Source organism: Puma concolor, chromosome C1, assembly GCF_028749965.1.
Source record: "Puma concolor isolate L17-30 chromosome C1, mPumCon1.1.hap2, whole genome shotgun sequence".
Lineage (NCBI taxonomy): Eukaryota > Metazoa > Chordata > Mammalia > Carnivora > Felidae > Puma > Puma concolor.
In genome coordinates this window covers 84,563,231-84,582,753 of record NC_141674.1, presented here as the reverse complement: position 1 = coordinate 84,582,753, position 19,523 = coordinate 84,563,231, and the positions used below count along the sequence as shown (strand labels likewise).

Sequence of the window (19,523 nt, the reverse complement as noted above, 5' to 3'; positions counted from 1 at the left end):
TATATATATATATAATTATACATACATATGTGCATTATATATAAATATATAATTATTTCAGTTTTGATTTTTAAAACTACTGGTTTAACCTTCTGTTTTATCATAAGTGCATTTTACTGATTTTTTTATATCAGTATTTGCTAATAAATTTGATTTCCTGACTCTATCCTTTTTTATTAGCACTATAGGTATCAACATTGTGTTATCCAGCATGATTGGTATATGCAGTTCCAGAGCTACTACAATATTCCATTTAAATCAGAAAATCTTTCAAGCATATAAATTTTCACTTGTTTATTGAGAAAACTTTAACATGCATTCCTAAAGGGAGTAACTGTAAAAGTTTATTTTAACTTCACAATTAGTCTTATTACAGCCTCTTCTGTCCTCTTTGGAAAGTGTGGGATACAAATAAATACAAGAATAAAATAAATTTTGAACACTACAACCGAGAGCTATTGAATCTGGTTTTTTTGATCACACTCATTTGTAAAACTGTAGCAGGTTATCAGTGCAGAGTTATATTAGAATATCCTCTCAGAACCTCAAGGATACAGAAATAAAATTCCACCTTTAAAACTCAATACAGTAGGGGCGCCAGGCTGGCTCAGCTGGAAAGGCATGGGACTCCTGATCTCAGGGTCATGATCGAGCCCCACATTAGGTGTAGAGATTACTAAAAAAGTATAAAAACCTTTAAAAATAAGAACTCAATAAAGTATACTTTTTAGAGTATATTCCATTCAAATCTGGAGACTTTTGAAATCATTTTCCAAAAATATTTTTAATACTCCCCATTGTCATGGACCAATAAATAAATAAATACTGTTGTCTGCATAAAAACCTTTGCTAAAGGTTCCCATGGATTTTTATCTTTTGGCTATACAACATCCAGTCCCTTTTCCAAATATAACATTGACTATAGTTTCTGCTGGTGCCTATCCCTTTCTGCACCTGCATTTCCAGCCTTCAAATCTACTCTGTGAGCCAGCTAATATTCACCATTTCATTCCTTCTTGCCATAATTAGTTTCCATTGCTTGCAACTGAGCTTCCTGATTGAGATAGGTGCTACTGGCTTTAAAAAAAAATTATTTTTCCAGGTAAAAGAAGGTTCCTAAATGATTCCCTTGGGTTTTTGGTTTTGTTTTGTTTGCTTTGTGTTTATTTCTTCTAATACAATCTAAACAGTATATTTTGTCCAGGAGTGACACTTAACATAGCTCTGTGTCATCCAGCAATGATATTTACTGACCATTTATTAAGACCAATTTTTTTTAATTCTATTTGGTTTAGTATCCTGATAGGAAAGACCAACACAATACAAACTGAATTTACTGAAAACAGATCATTGGCAAATTACTGTAATAACTGGGTCTATACACAGGGGAAAAAAGTCACAGGCCATATCATTCATTAACATATTTATCCCATAAATATTTAAAGTTCTTATTCCCTTACCATCAAGAATTGTAATCTATTGGAGACAAACAAGCAATCAAAATTTTACAGATAAGAAATAAATACCTCTTCATAAGACAATGTAGTATTACGAGATTGAAAACAGTATTATGGGAAGCACACAGTGAAGAAATTAATTCTAGCTGAAGAATGAAGAAACTCTTAGGTAAGAGATAACTTCACATTAGGCCATAAAAAACACAAAGGAATTTGTGAAACAAAGTGAAACAACCTACATCAGTGCTTCTAGATCAGTACTTTTCAAATTGTAAGGTGCAAACAAATCACTGGGGAGTCCTGGAAACCTATAGATTGATTCATTTGGCCTGGAAAGTGGGTTCTGTGACTGCATTTCTAAGGAGCGCCCAGGTGATGTGATAGATTCATAGACTCTTGAGTAGTAAGGCTGTAGAGGACACAATCTGGAGGCAGGAGAGCCAGCGTGCAGCCTGATCAAGCCCCTCGAGTGGCAAAATGTGTGCTCAGGAAACATCAGCATACTTGTGAGCATGTGGGATAGACTAGAGGCAGAAGATGAGAAGACTCAGACTTTATGAAACTACCTCAGCAGTTCTCAGAAGTAGCTGTAGAACAACTCTGCTTGTAGCAGTGGGAACAGAAAGAAGGCACTGATTCCAGAGATAGCAAGAAGATAAAACTGATGGGGACTTTTTACATATGTCGGGACATGGAGAATGAATGAAAGGGTAAGTAGAAGGTAATGCTAAGTATTTTATCTGGGCTATTTAAGAAATTGTCACATCACTAGCAGAGAATTAAATGGAAACAATAACCAATGTGGGAAGAGAGATATAAAAACTAGGTAGTGACAGAACATAGTTTGATTTGGGAATTAGGTTGAAGAGAGGAGTAGGATCATCTAATTAAGACTTTCCACTGCTCTTGCCATTGAATTTAGTAAGTTAAAATTCCATTTGTAACAGCCTCTTAATAGTGGAAAGGGATGGTCCGATTGTCACACCCTCCTCTCCTCTGGGACAGTTAGTCATCCAGCTTGTGCTAAAACTTTTTTAGTGGCAGAATTCATGACCATGCTGAGTAATCCCTTTTCATTTTGGAAACTTCAATTAGAAAATCCTTCTATTGGAGTGCCGAGGTGGCTCAGTTGGATAAACATCCAACTTCGGCTCAGGTCATAATCTCAAGGTTCTGGAGTTTGAACCCTGCATTAGGCTCTCTGCTGTCTGTGCAGAGCCTACTTGGGATTCTCTCTCTCCCCCCCTCTCTCTGCCCCTCCCCTACTTGCTCGCTCGCACTCTCTCTCTCACAAAATAATAAACATTAAAAAAAGAAAATTCATCCATAAATGAACCTAAAACTTGTCTCCTCATATTTTTGACCTAGCAGTTCTAGTTTCACCCTTCAAAACTACAATCATCTAACCAACCTAGATCATAACAACTCTTCAGAAAGAATTAACCAAAGTCTTTTCCAAGCTAAACTACTTTTTGTTCTTTCTTAGCCTTTCTTCATATGTCAAAACACAGCCTCAGTGAAACCCCTTTGTTTATTCTCCTTCACAATGGCACATGTGTGTCAAGACTTGCTGGGGCAGCCTTCCCCAATGCTCATGCTAGTGTAAGATAGTGTAGATGGATCCAAGCCCTCTGTCTGCTAACAGCCCAAACAAGATCTCAGGCTCAGTCTCAATACAGCATTCCAAAGAATCAATAACAGGGCACTGGCATCTGGATGAGATAATATATCCCTCTGCCAATTTCTGATAGAGACATTGATTTCCCTTTAAAATACAGAGAATGGAATGAAACTTCGGAAGTGGCATGGACAATTCAGATTACAGACTACAACTAATACTCCCTACGACCTTGAAAATATGGTGTCTGTTTAGATTCAATATCATGTCATTTGTGTAAACTGATCTTTCTTTCAGTCACTGAAAACCACTAGGAAGGTTTGTACCTAAAATGATCCCATTCAAGGTCTCCCTAAACTTACTCCAAAATGTATTTATTTATTTACATTCTATTGCTGACCATATATGCTTACACATAAGGAGAATTTGAGGATTTTTTTAATGTTTATTTATTTTTGAGAGAGAGAGAGAAAGAGAGAGAGAGAGAGAGAGTGGGAGAAGGAGTATGAGTGGGGAAGGGGCAGAAAGAGAGGGAGACACAGAATCTGAAGCAGGCTCCAGGCTCTGAGCTGTCAGCACAGAGTCCAACACGGGGCTTGAACTCATGAGCCATGAGATCATGACCTGAGTCAAAGTTGGATGTTTAAATGACTGAGCAACCCAGGCTCCCCAGAACTTGAGGATTTTTCAGCTCCTTTCTACTTCAGTCACCATTCTTCCTCCTCTGGGAGGAATATAAGAGTACTTAACACGTAAGAAGGCTATGATGGTAGATGGTGGAACCTGTAACGGTAGGAATAAATGTCCTAGATCGGTGCTACTTTCCTTTGCTTTATGAGTTCCTCTTTTTTTAACCATCAAAATGGTAAGACCCACTGAGGCAGGATCAGGATGTAGGCCAGGGAAAGGAGAATACATGACCTGACTGCTATAATCCTACATTCTAGATTTTAAGTGAGTTAGACAGTTGAGAATGCACACACACATATACACACAAATATTCACATATATTCGTGGATGCTTGCACACTATATGTACACACATAACCTATACATACATATACATTCATACATTCACACATTACTCACATATGTATGCACATATGTGTGTGCATATGTATGTACAATATGTGTGTTGTTTTTATATTTCAGTGCAGATCACCAAGGGAACTACTCACTCATTTATTCACATTTCTTGAGTAACCATAAGTTAAGCCAGTAATAAAATAATGATCTGTTTAGGCTTCTGCTCAAACTAATAGTCACTAGCCACAGTCGACAACTTCTATTTTTATTTTTTTTTTACTTTTTTTAATGTTTGTTTATTTTTGAGAGAGAGAGAGAGACAGAGACAGAGTGTGAGTGGGGGAGGGGCAGAAAGAGAGGGAGACACAGAATCCGAGCTGTCAGCACAGAGCCCAATGCGGGGCTCCAACTCACAGCCTGTGAGATTATGACCTGAGCTGAAGTCAGACACTCAACCAACCGAGCCACCCAAGCGCCCTTACAGCTTCTATTTTTAATTAAATACAATTAAAAGGTCAGTTCCTTAGATGTACTAGTCACATTTCAAGTGCTCAAAAGCCACATGTGGCTAGTGGCTGCCACATTTAGACAGGCAGATATAGAATATGCCCATTATTGCAGTTCTTTTTGGACAACAGAATCCTATGGTGCCTGTGCATAGCTGCTGAAGAGTCAACAGTGCTGACTAAAGGCAGGAACTATTCACAAATTCTTTACACATAGTAACTCATTTAATTCTCATATTTATTATCAGTCCTCATTTTACAGATGAAGAATCTGAGGCATCGAGAGGCTAAGTAATTTGCCCAAGGAAACAAAGCTATTAAGCCGTGGAGCCAGGATTTCAAATACAGACATTTCTTACATATCAGATCCAAAAAGCACAGTGTCCCGCTGGATAAAGCACAACCTGCACTGCCTTTTTGAATCTAGCCTTGGGGGCTGCACAGTATCGCCTCCACCACACCTAAATCATCAGGCAGTCATAATCCGACCCAGATTCAAGGAGGGGGCAGAGATCCCATCTCTCGATAGGAAGGTGGCAGGTCACAGAAGAGCATATAGGATGCATACAGGATAGGAGATAGAGATGTGGCTATCTTTATCCAAAGCTACTGGCCACATTTTTGTACTATGTCTTATGCTGGTTATTCTTTATTTTCACCCCCAATCTTCCAGCTTCCACCATCTATCTACTCTGTGCTTGGGAGGCCAACCCCTACAGATAACATCACCTGAGTGGCTTGCCCAGGGAAGGTCACAAGCAGGAGATCCAATAGCAGGAGGAGAGGAACTCAAGGAGTATACTGCCTATTTCTTCCTTCCTTTGGCACCACATTTCTGGCAGAGGCACACTTCTGGCTACATCTCTCTGTAAATACAGCTCCTGTGAAAGTGGCCCCTTTTCTACAGATCCAGCTTTCATCGGATTCCAGCAACACTGTATCTGTCCTCTTCCCATTAAACGCTAGGTGCTAATGGATTTTTTTTTTTTTTTTTTTTTTTTTTTTGGCCTCAGCAAGTTTCTAACTACCTCAGTATCCTTCGTTTGTTCCTGAACCCTGCCCCAAATTCTATAAATAGTTCTTGTGTTAAACATTCTTCATTTCAGTCACTGTCGAGAATTCTGATTGTTATCAGGGCCATAACTGAACAGAGACAGTTCAGGGAACAAATATGAAGAATTAACAACCAAACTTCCATTATCTTCTTCTATGTATCTGACAGAATTGTTGAATAGAATAATTATGTCCCTCTATCACTATGTTGGGATTGACAGATTTCCAATATACATAGGAACTGGTTGTCTCAAAAGCTATATTCTATTATTCTTTCAAAAAGAACGTTTTTCACAAAAATGAGTGATTCTTTCAAAAGCATTGTTTAAATAAACATGCTCATTGTTGTATTTCTGATTTATCATAAAAACAATTTTCTATCCTTCTTATAAAACCAGATCACCTCTCTCTTTTCAAAGTGTTTATAAACAAAATACTAAAAAGTTCTATTGCTCTCATAGCTTTGCTGGAGACTGAAATTAAGCCTACCTATACCTTCCAGAGCTTCATTTTTGCCCATTACATTAAAAAAAGAGTTTTTGGGGTGCCTGGGTGGCTCAGTCGGTTGCGTCCGACTTCGGCTCAGGTCATGTTCTCACAGTTCATGGTTCGAGCCCTACACTGGGCTCTGTGCTGACAGCTCAGAGCCTGAAGCCTGCTTCAGATTCTGTGTCTCCCTCTCTCTCTGGCCCTCCCCCGCTCACACTCTGTCTCACTCTCTCTCAAAAATAAATAAACATTAAATTTTTTTGAAAAAATAATAAATAAAATTTAAAAAGGATTTTTTTTTTTTTTTTTTTTTTTTTTTTTTAGTTTTGGTGCACCAGCCTACAATCCATGTCCCCTCAAAGATGACTAGTGGTGAGGATAATTCCATCTGTAAATTGGCAGTTTATCTTAGATGATAATAGATCTCATTTTGTAGACCCGAATACCTTTTAGAAAGACCAATAACAAGATCTATCATTTACTGAGTACCAGGTAAGTACCTCAGTGTTTTCACTGTGACCTAGCTACCTTTGCTATGTTTCAGTTACTCCTTCTACATATAACAGTATTTAACAAAAATAAAGGCTATATATTTTATTTTCATATGTTATTTCTTTAAAAAATAACTTTTTTAAAAAAATAGAGAAACTGGACTCTTTAAATTTTTTTGCAGGCTGCAGGTCATTTTGGCTCAGCTCTAACACTATTATTACACTATTATTATAATGTTTATCCTTTTTGTGTTTTTGAATCATTGGTCATGTTCCCCTACGTTCCAACATATATATTGACTCTTTGAAGTCAATATCGTCTACATTCCCTATGGTCTCTTGAGATTTGGTATCATTTTCTCCTCACTGGATTTCTTGAAAACTCAGAACAATACATTGTTTTGTTTTCCATCTCTGCTGATTTATGTTGCCATTTAGAACTTGTCACATCTTCCACCTGGACTCCAAGACTGACAGCAAGAACTGAATCATGTATTTCTTTTTTCCAAATACTTAGCACAGTATCTTACACAAAAAAATATTTAACATGTATTTGTCATGCACTTCCATCGTGGGAATAAAAGAATTAATAATAAGCCAAAGACGCCACTCTTTAAAAAACTTCTGGAGGGGAGTGTGATACATATTCACAAATAATCTAAGGGAAATGAACGCTAAATATGAAAGTAGTGGATCTCAAAGTACTAAAGGGTAATGACAGTATACTTTAGAAGTAATTGTTGAAAGCACCCCAGGGTAAACTGGTCAGTGGGAGAGTTCTACAGAGGAGCAGGCTATGAAAAGGGAGTGGTAGAGACAACAGGCCCAATGGAGAGGACTTTCTTAAATCTGCTTGTCTAAATAACTGTGGTTAATGGTTGTAAAATTCAACTAAATGAAATACAAGTAGGTAGCTAACTTAAAATTTTTCCAAGTATTGTTTTCAGACTTTAACAAACTTTATCTTTCTTTACCTTAACCTATGCGGCCAGCCAGCTTCTACAAAAGTGGTTAACTTTTTCTAAGTGTCTACACGTGTAGTTATACCCTAACAAGTAGGGCGGGTCCAGGTGTATGGAGCTGAAGCTTACATCCTTATAAAAAAAAAAACTTACAGAACAAAATTAGAAAGAAAAAACAAATGTTCATCTAGAAAGAGAAAAGAAATCTCAACAGCTCTTTGGAGCCTTCGAGATCTAGATTCCTTTCTTCTGAGATCTCTTCTGAGATCTTCTGAGATAGCTTTAGGCAATTTACCAGACATGCTAACTTAGAAATGTTTCTGGGTGCAACCTAGAACATCAACAATTCAGTAACTTTCAACATTTCCAGAGGCCTAAAAGCAAAGGAACATCTGAAGTTTAAATTTCAAATAGCTTCTCCTTAGATCTGCCTCTGACAAAGGGGGCATTTTTAAGAAGGGGCTGGGAAACTTAGAATCCGGGGAAAGAGAAAGCACAGGACAAAACAATCCTAGATGATTGTGATACACAGCTGCCACTCCCAACACTCTCCCTACCCCATGCTGGAAGTTTCACAATGCAGAGCCCTACACCAATACTCCTAGACTCATAGTTTCTTAGAAGGCATTGCAAAGCACTGGCCAATTGTCCTTGGTCTGAACATACAGAATGTGTGGAATATAAAAAGGCAGTGTTAATTTTTTTTACAAGTGTACATAAAATAATTCCAATGCCTTAGGATTTAAACACATTGAAAGGTCAAATTAACTTTCTCAAGAGCACAAAGCTGATACTCTCTGTCTGAACATCTAGAATACAATCGTGCCTACCATTGCATTCAATCCTTAGGGGAGAAAGGAGTTTTGCATATCCCTATCTGGGGCCACAGTCTGTTCAACTTGGTAACTTTGAGTTCACTCTCCCAGAATATAGCTGTGGTTAGGAATGCTGCTTTACCTAACACCTCAAGGTAACTAACATGTAAGTACTTCACAGACTTATCAATTAATACACTGTTGTCATCGCAAGTCTTCTATCAGCATCAACGTTAAGAAACTGGGTTGACATTCTAACAGCCCTGCAAGAAAGGTATTTTTCTTTTCCTAAAAGAAATTACAACCACCGGTCTACAAGCGCCACAAGCCTACCACTAACCACCAGTTTCCCTGCAACTATACTACAAGTTTAAGAGGGCCCTTTGGTCCTAGATTTCCCCGGGGAAAGGAAAAACGAAAGCGGCTGGCGGTGGGTTGGGTAGCAGTTGCTGGCCGAAAAATCCTCAACTCCGTAACAGAGGAGCTTCCTGTTGGACCCAGGAACTATTTTCCCTGAAGAGGGGATTCCCATGCCACCTCTTCTCGCTGGGCTTGAGACTCACCTCGGGTGTCAGTCACCCCGGCCTGAGACCCACAATCAGTAACACTCAATCAGGAATCATTTCTCTAGACTAGGATGAAATCTCTCCCAGAGTTCGGGGCTGGTTGCGCCCGAAAAGAAGCTGCTAGGGCGGGGGCACTTTTCGGGCTACTGCCTCCCTGGTTCGGAAACCGTCCGGATGAGGTGTCCGCGTCAGAGAAGAAAAGGGAAAGAGAAAAAGGGGGGGCGGGGGGGGGGGAAATCACAACTTTGCAGACGCGGCAAAGCCAAGGCCGTGCCGAATCTAAGGTCAAAGTGCAGAGGAGGGAGCGGCTCTGGTTCGGAGCCCGGCCCGGACGCAGCCCCGGGTGCAGCCAGCTGCCTGGCGGGGCTGGGCGGCCGGGGGAGACCCCACCCATCTGCAGCTCCGAGCCTCCGCCGGGGACGCGCCAGCGCGCCGGGGCGGCCGCCACACCGCGGTGCCAACTCCTGGAGTTGACTTGGAACTTTCCCGGGACGCGCCGCCGCCGCCGCCCTCACCTTACTGAACACCTCCAGGTCGTCCTCGTCCTCGTCCAGATCCAGCACCTCGGCCTGGAGCAGGGTGGAGGAGCCGCTGCTGCCCAGGAGGGGGGCGTCGACCCCCGGGCTTTCCCCACCGGCGCCCCCAGCCGGGAGGCCGGAGGAGCGCGCCGGAGATGCCAGGCGCTCGCCCTCCATCCCGAGAGTGCGCGCCCGGCCCGCCGCGGCTGCCAGCCCCTCTCCCCCGAGCTTGCCCATTGGCTCCCGCGCATCCTGCACCTCCCCGGCCGGCCCCGCTCCAGCCCCTCGCCCGCTGCGCAGACGCGGAACTGCCGGGGCGAGCGCAGGGCCGGATCGTCCCCACCTGGCCTGGGGCCTGCGGGAGACTCGGGAGTGGGGCTCGCTGGCCTTGGCGAGGGTGGGGAAAGGGCCGCTGTGCGCTGCAGGAAAGGCGAGCACTCCCAACTAGGATGGGGGCGTCCTCCCACTGCCCTGACTCGGGGACTGCCTAGCGTGGGTTTCCGCGGGGGCAGGGGTTTGGGCTTGAGCGACATAGCAAACCATCAACTTCAGGGAATCCGCAAGGAGGCTGGAAGGCAGCCGGCCCATCCCGCCCAGGGAAAAAGCCCATACTGTATTTCCTGTATTTTAAATGGTTGTCTTTCTTCTTGGTTGTGGTTTTGGAGTCTTTTGTTTGTTTGTTGTTTGTTTTTTAACTAAGGCTAATGCAAAAATAAAAGACCTGAAAAGCACCTCTGTTTTTGTAATTGATTTTTGACCCAGTGACCGGACTGTGTGGTCATCTCGCTGTCAAGCCAGGGAAGTTGGATTTAAAAACTATTTTCAGCCACTTTCCAATGTGCCTTTACTTCTGGAAGTCTTCCTGAAGTTAATGAGCAGGAACGTTTCTAAGAGCCGAGGACAGCGAGCAGGACTGGACCTTGCCACCAAGAAATAATCTTCAAACTTTGTGCTGCCAAGGCGAAGCTATAATTTAGTTGTTGACTGCCTATTATTATTTTTTTAAAAAATACGTTCCAAAAACAATGGAAAATTGAATACAAATTGATGTATGTTGGGACCATCTCCACGTTTTATTATTTATTGCCCTCAGTCCCAGCCAGCTCTATTCTCCATCTGCCCTGGAAAGAATGTCTAGTAAGTTTGCACATAGTGAAGGAGGAGGCTAGGTCAGACTTGGCTCCTGGCAAAATATTTAACCCAATGTTTAGAATTTTTAACTTCATAAAATTGAAAGGTATATATAAGATATTTGGGAGAAGTAGAGAATTTCTCTATTTCTTATTAGGGGACAAGGCCTTAATATGTGCTCACTTAGCCATTCAAATGTACCTCCCTTTGTACTTCTTCAGTCAGGCTGCTCAGCTGCCCTGTAAATGTACAGTCTTCTTCCTACACTTTATGGTTCCTGTGCCCATAATACCATTTCCTGCTCATCCTTCAGGAATTAACTAGAGTCCCATCTCTTTCAGGAAGACTTTCCAAATAACACAGCCTGTTCCCAGTTTAGCATTTAATTTTATGCCATCTTATAGACTGTATTTATTTCATGTAAATGTCTTACATTCCTTAGTAAATGATAACATTTCAAGGGTAGGGATCACATTATTTATTAATAAGCCACAGTATCAGATATACTCAAAAAAGGCTCTATCCCAAGGTCTAAAAGGAATACACGTTATTAAATGGCCATTTTTTTCCTCTCTAAGCTCATTCTGGCTAGTGAGAGATTCAAGGTTTTCTTTTTTTTTTTTTCAACGTTTATTTATTTTTGGGACAGAGAGAGACAGAGCATGAACGGGGGAGGGGCAGAGAGGGAGGGAGACACAGAATCGGAAACAGGCTCCAGGCTCTGAGCCATCAGCCCAGAGCCCGACGCGGGGCTCGAACCCACGGGCCGCAAGATCGTAACCTGGCTGAAGTCGGACGCTTAACTGACTGCGCCACCCAGGAGCCCCGAGATTCAAGGTTTTCTAATTGCAGTCTGAACCAGGAAATTCTTAAGGATACTGTGACTCACACAATTGCCAGAAAGCATAGTGACAGGCTCAGAAAATGGGCAGAACAAACCAAGACTACACAGCTTGGATCACAACCAAAACCATGCCAGAGAACTAATGTGAGGACATTGCTGCCACCATTGCTGAACTCTGGATGCTATAGTACCTGCACATACTGCCATGAACACTGAGGTCACTGGACTTTGAGTACTGTCACCAACATGAGTACCACAACTGCCTCTAAGAAGTACCTCTGCTGTTGCTGCCACACACACACACACACACACACACACACACACACACACACACACACAAATGCCCCCACAGTCCTCTTTCTTGGTGTTAATAGTTCTAGTTTCAAAACCCTGGAGGAAGGATCTGCTGGGCCCACCTGCCCAAGTCCCGCAGAGATTTCTAATATAGCTCAGCTTTGCCTCAAGCACTCGGGAATATAGTCCTTAGCTCCCCAAATCTATTCATTACTGGTGCTGTTCCAAGTCTAATATGTCTATTCCTTCCACAGTTCTGCAATCCTGTTGATATTTTGCAACTCATGGACTAAGTTTTTTAATTTAATTACCAACATGCCATGTCTGCTTATTCAATGGCATGAAAAATCCTAAACTGATATATAACAGTCTAAGCTTCCCGTTAAATGGGATCATCACTGGGCTCTATAATGGAAGAATTCTTATTTGGGTGCTAAAGCCTTTAAAATAGCATATTTCAAAATTTTAAGTACAGGTATAATACTAAAAGGAGGACAGGGTGCCTGGGTGGCTCAGTCGGTTAAAAGGAGGCCTACCCTGTCCTGTCCCTTGGTTCCTGGTCTCTTATTCTGATTATAGGAGAAATAGTATCATATATTAAATTTTGGTTCTGAGAACGTACATCTTGTCAAAAACCTTCCTCTCTCTCTCCCCTCCTCCAGGTGGAATCTCCTGAGACCATGACTGAGTCTTTCATACTACATTCAATCATCCATAAAGTCAACTGGTTCTGGTAATGGAATTCACGATAAGACAAGTCATGCCTTGGGCATTGCCCAGTGGTTTTGTTTCTTCTGCTGGAAGATGATTTAATTGATTAGAAGAAAAATGCTATATGCAAAGTCTGATGGGAAAGCAGTCAGTGAGTTCATGGATGATCATGTTGGGAGAAACTGAGCAGGAAAAGCAAACCCAATGTATCCTTGCCACTAAGGACAAATCATGGTATGCTCTAGAAAGGTAGCAGAGAGTGGACCAGAAGTAATTGCTATTGTAGCAAGACGAACACTTAGCCATGGAAGTAGCCAGTTCTCCTTTACTGCATGGGAAATCCATGTTACTAAGCTGGTGCATAGCATGCATCCCTACCATCATGGCTGCTTGGTATGTGAGGCCACGGAACAAGCACAGCAGTACCTGGAAAAGCAACAGCATTAGCCTCCACAGAACAAGAATTCTTATCAAACATACTATTTGATCATATAAATTCATCAAATGGAGTTTTGAAAAACATTGCCATGGGCTATAAATATGCTTTTATTCTGGGACCATTCCAAGAGATCCATCCACAGACACTTTCTCAAACCTCCTTGACTTCTGGATCCTACCTTGTTCCTTCTAAGTCCCACCCAACAACCGTTTAGCCCATGTCCTTGAAACAATATAGAATCTTTATCCCAGCCTCTCTCCTTTGAAGATTAGTAGCCATTGCTATGTACCATGGAGAGGATTTCTCTATTCCATTTCCCTTTTTCACAGGAGTACACTGATTCCTGAATATGATAAGGAACCATCTGTAATTCAGATTTGTAATTTTTACCCCCTAGTTAACTGTTCAAATGGAACTCCCTATGTGATCCTAACAGTATGCTTGTTGGGAGCAAGAGCCAAATACTCATGCAACGTATACTTTTAGGACTATTTTTATACATACCATTTCTACAAAAGTATGGTTTGCTGAAGGCTTATCTAATTTTATGATTTTTTGGTTTAATATAGCACCTATTTCATGATGAGCTGCTCAGGTCACACAGTTGCACAATGTCCCATTCTTAGGTGTTTTGTGTTTGTCAAAATCCCACAGCAAGCCAAGGGCTGGCTTCCCACACGAAAAAAGGAGGACATGCTTTGCCTTAAAACTTTAGTGTTTTTGATTCTCTTTCAGAACTTATCACAGGTTCCAGAGAGCATCCTTGTTTCCACAGGCTCATCAATAAAATTATTAATAGTAGCTAATTGGTACCTCCCTTGAGTCAGACACTGTTATTAGTACGTTATGTATGCTCACTCATTTAATTGTCAAAAACACCTTGTGAGAGGTGCTATTGTTAACATCCCCATTTTATAGACAAGGAAACTGAAGACCAAAGAGGTTTAGTAACTTACCCAAGGTAAGGAGTAAGTGGTAATTTACTCTCACTGAAAGACAGCAGTATGGTAAGGAGTAAGTGGTAATTTACTCTCACTGAAAGACAGCAGTATGTTGCCTTAAAAAATAGAAACAAGGAATTATAAAGATATTTTGGGATTCTTGGTTCTTGAAAGAATAAGACTAAACATTTGAGCTGATACTCTGCCTGCCCCCAGGTGGGGTGGTAGGATTGGCCTGTATAATCTAAAAGTTTGAATTATCATGAAAGAATAATGGAAGTGAAAATTTGTAAAATATGCACTCAATAATAAAACTTTTCTTCATCAGCTTGGGCTCCACGTGGGAAAGATATCTCCCCCAATATCCTAACCATGGTTCAGCAAGTCACACTTCAAAAAATTAGTGTCCCTGGGTTGATGATATATACCTGGGACCTCCGGTGCAAACAAACACAAAATCTCTCTCTTCAAACCACTTCTGACAGTGTTTCTATAGATAAAACTGTACTGCAGATGAGAACACAATTCAAGTTAAAAACATTCTAAAAAAAAAAAATCTACCATGTGCCAGAATCACTACATAAAACTATTAAAAGGATTAGAGTCTAAGGAACACAAAAGTGTAAATCATTTAATAAATAAAAAGAATAAAAATAACTCTAAGATGTTATAAAAATAACTAAATATTGAGAAATGAAAAATACAGTCATTGTGCTGATGGTTAAATTTTTGCCTCTTCACTCCAAAGCATCTCTTGTTGCCCTGCTCTGTAATAATGGCGTTGACATTTATCAATATTTCTGCTTTGCCACCTGGCATGATGTTAAGCCTTATCAATAGAGGACCTGGAAGGGCACTGGAGAAGGAAGGATTTTCCTTCCTTTTACTGGTATGCTCTCTTACCAGTGTCCTGTGGAGAGCCCTTTTTCCTTCTTTGTTTACCCCCTACAAAGTTTCTCTAGTGTTAAGTTTCCTGCACGTCACAGCTTTTATGGTGTTTTACCCACTATCAAACACACACAGCTGTGGTGGCATAGTCTGGAGACCCAGATATTGTGAGCCTGACCCTGGCCCGGGTTGCCACACCCAATACCGTCTTCTCAGTCCTAGGCATGGACAGTCCAGGGGCACTGGAGTTCTGCCATCCCCTGACCTTTGTCCTGCACAACCAGTGCAGAGCTGACCCAGTCTGAACTGAGCATGGACATGCACTGGACTCCTAAAGAGGGGGACCTCCCAAGCTCCTGACTCCAACAGTGTCCAGCAGGTTTTGGTGCCTAACAAGTTCAAGGCTTAGCACTTCCCAGAGTGTGGATTTTCAGCAGGTTCTGCTAATGAAGCACTTTGCTGACTTCACCATTCAGGAAGCCAACATGGTACTCTTTCCAATGATATCTGGATCTGAACCCTAACAGCAGAAGACTTTTACTTGGGTACTTATCTCAACACTAGGGGTAGTGGTCACATCTTATACATCTGCTATACTTACTTCTTTACCATTCCTTTAAACACTCATTTCTTGCTCCAATCCCAGTTCAAAAATAAAGCTTTATATTAAATTTCCCCTCTCAGGTGCACCTGGGTGGCTCAGTCAGTTAGGTGTCCAACTTCAACTCAGGTCATGGTCTGGCAGTCCGTGAGTTCGAGCCCTGCGTCAGGCTCTCGGCTGAAAGCTCAGAGCCTGGAGTCTGCTTTGGATTCTGTGTCTTCCTCTTTCTCTGCCCCTCCCCTGCTCACACTCTGTCTCTCTCTCAAAAATAAACATTAAAAAATAAAAAATAAAGATTTTAAATTTCCCCTTTCAAATGACCATGTGGTCCTATCTCCTGACTGGACTGTGAACAATACAGACTTGGTACTAGGAATGTTCCTAGGAGAGAGACCTACAAAAATGGCATTCTGGGTATCTTCTTACAACCAGTTGAATGAGTTTAAAAAAAACCAAAAAACAAAAAAAACAAAAAAACTTGAGCCTGGTCTACAGATGGGTCTTCATGATATGCTAGTGCTACCTCAAAGTAGCAGCAGTTAGCACTATACCCCCACTCAAGGGTAAACCTGGAGGACAGTGCTGAAGGAAAATTCTCTTAGTGGCCAGAACCTCAGGTATGAAATTTGGTCATCTACTATGTATGGAGTGAGAACTGTCCAGAAATATAGGTCTATATTAATTCATGGGTAGTTTGTAAATGGTTTGGTTGGATGGTTACGGACTTGGAAAGAACAATAGTGGTAAACTGATGAAAAGGGAGCTTAAAAAGAAATATACGCTCAATGGATTTTTCATAACGGGCACAGATTGTGATGATATTAGTGAATGTGAAATGTCCACCAAAAGATCTCTACTGCAGAGGAGATTCTTAATGATCAGATGGAAAAACTATAGATTCTAGAAATATCAATTATCCTTTCTCCCTAGCCATCACATTCCTAACTTAATGGGCATGTGAACTAAGTGGCTATGGTGGCAGGAACGGAATCTATGCATGAGCTTGATCACACGGACATTCCTTTTCCAAAGCTGACCTGACTAGTCTTGCTGTTTCATGTCTAATCTGCTAACAGCACAGACCAACACTGAATCCTTAATATGGCACCATTCCTGGGATATGTGAAGGCAAGCCAGTCATCTGGTGGCAGGCTGATTACAATGGATATATGCCTTCATGGAGTAGGTGGAGATTTGTCCTCATTGAAACAGAAATTCTGGATGAGTTTTGCTTTCCTGCCAGGTTTTTGCCAGCACCACCATTGATGAATTCATAGAGTATCATTCCATCATAGCATTTCATACAGCATTCCACCTGATCAAAATTTAAAAACTCATTTCACAACAAAGGAAATCATAAGCTCATTCACTTGGAATCAACTGTTCTTACCATGTACCCCATAAACTGTATGTTTTCCATCCCATCACTTCTGGCCCCAAAGTGACTCGTATCTCTTTTGCTCACAACTAATTGGTCAGAACTGGTCACATGGCTCCATCTAACCCCAAGGGGTCATGAAGTACAATCGTATGTTCAATAGGCAGAGGGTCAAAGATACTTGATTACAGTCATGGCCTACAGCCTATATGTGGTTAATTTTTAGGTAATTAACATGAGACACAGACAAGATGATGGAAAGCAATAACCCAAGTCTGTGATCAAACCCATTTATTCTGCAAGATACAGTTCTTTAAAGAGAATTCTTTACTGGCTTAAAAAACTCAAGCAAGTATTTTAAATTATTAGCTTCAATTTTCTCATCCACAAAGTGGGGTAATTAGTATATACTTCAAAGGCTATGAGGATCAAAGAAACTAATATATATGAAATAATTTGTGAAATAAAGACATATACAAATCTTAATTGTTTCATTACTATTAATGTTATTAATGTAAGCAGTAGCACATGATTGCCATATTTTGCCCATAATTTCATTTAGACACCCAACTAGTAATGTTTGGGTTAGTTCCCATAATGTAACATAATGCTTTGCAGTTTGATTAGAATATGTGGGTTTGATTTTTGTTTTTAAAGTTTCTCTTACTATTTAGGAGCACTGGCAATTTTCAAGTTCTCTGTCATTTATTGTGACAAAGGAACAAATACATGTGCTAGAATAATAAGGCAACATGATTTTAAACATCTTTAATTCATCAAAACCCAAAGGATATGGAGTAGGTATGTAATTCCATGACTAATAATGGCCTGCTTTTCTGTTGAATGTAAATCAGTGATCCCACTATCAAAGGTGGGATTTCATTGAAAACAAGAAGCAAATTTACTATCTAACATAACTAGAAATACAGAGGTAAGATGCATAGTAAGATAATTGTTCCATAATTGTTACCTAATTAACTGGATGAATAAACTGATTTAAAAACAGCTTATTATGGCCAATTTTTTTAAAAATGTTGATGTTTTAACCAATGATCAGTTTCTCAGATCTACCATACTCCGTTCCTATGGACAGACGCATCAGACAGATCATTGCTATCACTGAATTTCATTTAAATGGTACCCAGTATTGGGGCGACTGGGTGGCTCAGTCGGTTAAGTGTCCGACTTCAACTCAGGTCACGATCTCGCGGTCCGTGAGTTCGAGCCCCGCGTCGGGCTCTGGGCTGATGGCTCAGAGCCTGGAGCCTGCTTCCGATTCTGTGTCTCCCTCTCTCTCTGCCCCTACCCCATTCATGCTCTGTCTCTCTCTGTCTCAAAAATAAATAAACGTTAAAAAAAAAATTAAAAAGAAAATAAATGGTACCCAGTGTAATGGGAATTTATCTCCAGCTCATTTCAATCCTAGAAGGAAAAGTTCATTTGAAGATATTTGCTTTAAGGAAACTAGAAAAAAATGTTCCAACAAGTCATATGTGCTTGGTAATGCTTTTGAATGAAAGGGTTATTGAAGGAACATAGAGAAGCCATATCTTAAAAGTAAGACTCAGACATTTTCTTTCTCTTTTTTAAAGATAAATAACTTAAATACTATAGTTCTACTGAGATATAACTCACATACCATACAATGCATCCATTTAAATTATAAAAGTCAATGTTTTTTTATATATTTACATATAAGACAGTTCCATAACCCCCCAAAAGAAGCCCCTACTTCTATTGGCAGGCACTCCCCTTTAGCCCAGCCCCCAGCCCATGGCAACTACTAATCTATTTTTTATCTCTACAGATTTGCCTAGTTCTCATTTTATATAAGTGGAATCGTATAATACTATTAAATCTTTTATCCATGAACATGGAGTCTCTTTCTATTTATTTAAGTCTTCTTTAATTTCTTTGAACAATGTTGAATAGTTTTTAGCATGTAAGTTTTTTTTTTTTTTTCAACGTTTGTTTTTTTTTTTTTTTATTTTTTTTATTTTTGGGACAGAGAGAGACAGAGCATGAACGGGGGAGGAGCAGAGAGAGAGGGAGACACAGAATCGGAAACAGGCTCCAGGCTCTGAGCCATCAGCCCAGAGCCTGACGCGGGGCTCGAACTCACAGACTGCGAGATCGTGACCTGGCTGAAGCCGGACGCTTAACCGACTGCGCCACCCAGGCGCCCCTAGCATGTAAGTTTTGAATTTCTTTTATTAAATTTACTCCTAGATATTTCATTCTTTATTATACTGCTATAAATGGAACTGTATTCTTAATTTCATTTACATATTTTTCATCATTATTATATATAATTAATCAAGGTTTTAATTTTGCTATTGTACCTTATAACCTTGCTTAACTTGATTATTCAGTTTAATATTTTTTAGTGAATTCTTTAAGATTTCAATATGCACAATCAAGTAATCCTCAAATAGAGATAGTTTCCCGTCTTCCTGTCCAATATGGTTGCCTTTTATATCATTTGCTTCCTATCTTAGTCGGGGTTCTCCAGAGAAACAGAACCAATTATATAATGAGCAATTGGCTCACACAATTATGGAAGTTGACAAGTCTTAAGATCTGCAATCAACAAGGTGGAGTTCTACAAGAGACCATGGTATAGCTCCAGCTTGAAGAACAGCAGGCTCAAGACCCAGTGAGAGCCAACATTCCAGTTCAAGTCCAAAAGCAGGAAAAAGCCAATGTCCCAGCTTGAAGGCAGTCAGGCAGGAGTTCCATTTTACTCAATGGAATACACTTTCCCCCCTCCCCCCCCCAGTCCTTCAACTGATTGGA

The 19,523-nt window shown here is 40.6% G+C and overlaps 1 protein-coding gene across 6 annotated transcripts in view; it reads right to left on the bottom strand.

Annotated features, from left to right (window-relative positions):
• SNX7 (sorting nexin 7) overlaps positions 1-9,743 on the bottom strand; it is a 243,129-nt gene extending 233,386 nt beyond the window's left edge. For 3 of the 6 annotated variants that reach the window (XM_086717644.1, XM_086717646.1, XM_086717647.1), the window contains exon 1: positions 9,498-9,743. In XM_086717644.1, coding sequence (XP_086573770.1) covers positions 9,498-9,737 — 240 coding nt within the window. In that variant the 5' untranslated portion in view covers positions 9,738-9,743. The remainder of the gene's footprint in view (positions 1-9,497) is intronic. The other 3 variants (XM_086717648.1, XM_086717649.1, XM_025927514.2) reach the window with 3 other exon arrangements.
• Between the last annotated feature and the right edge of the window lie 9,780 nt (positions 9,744-19,523).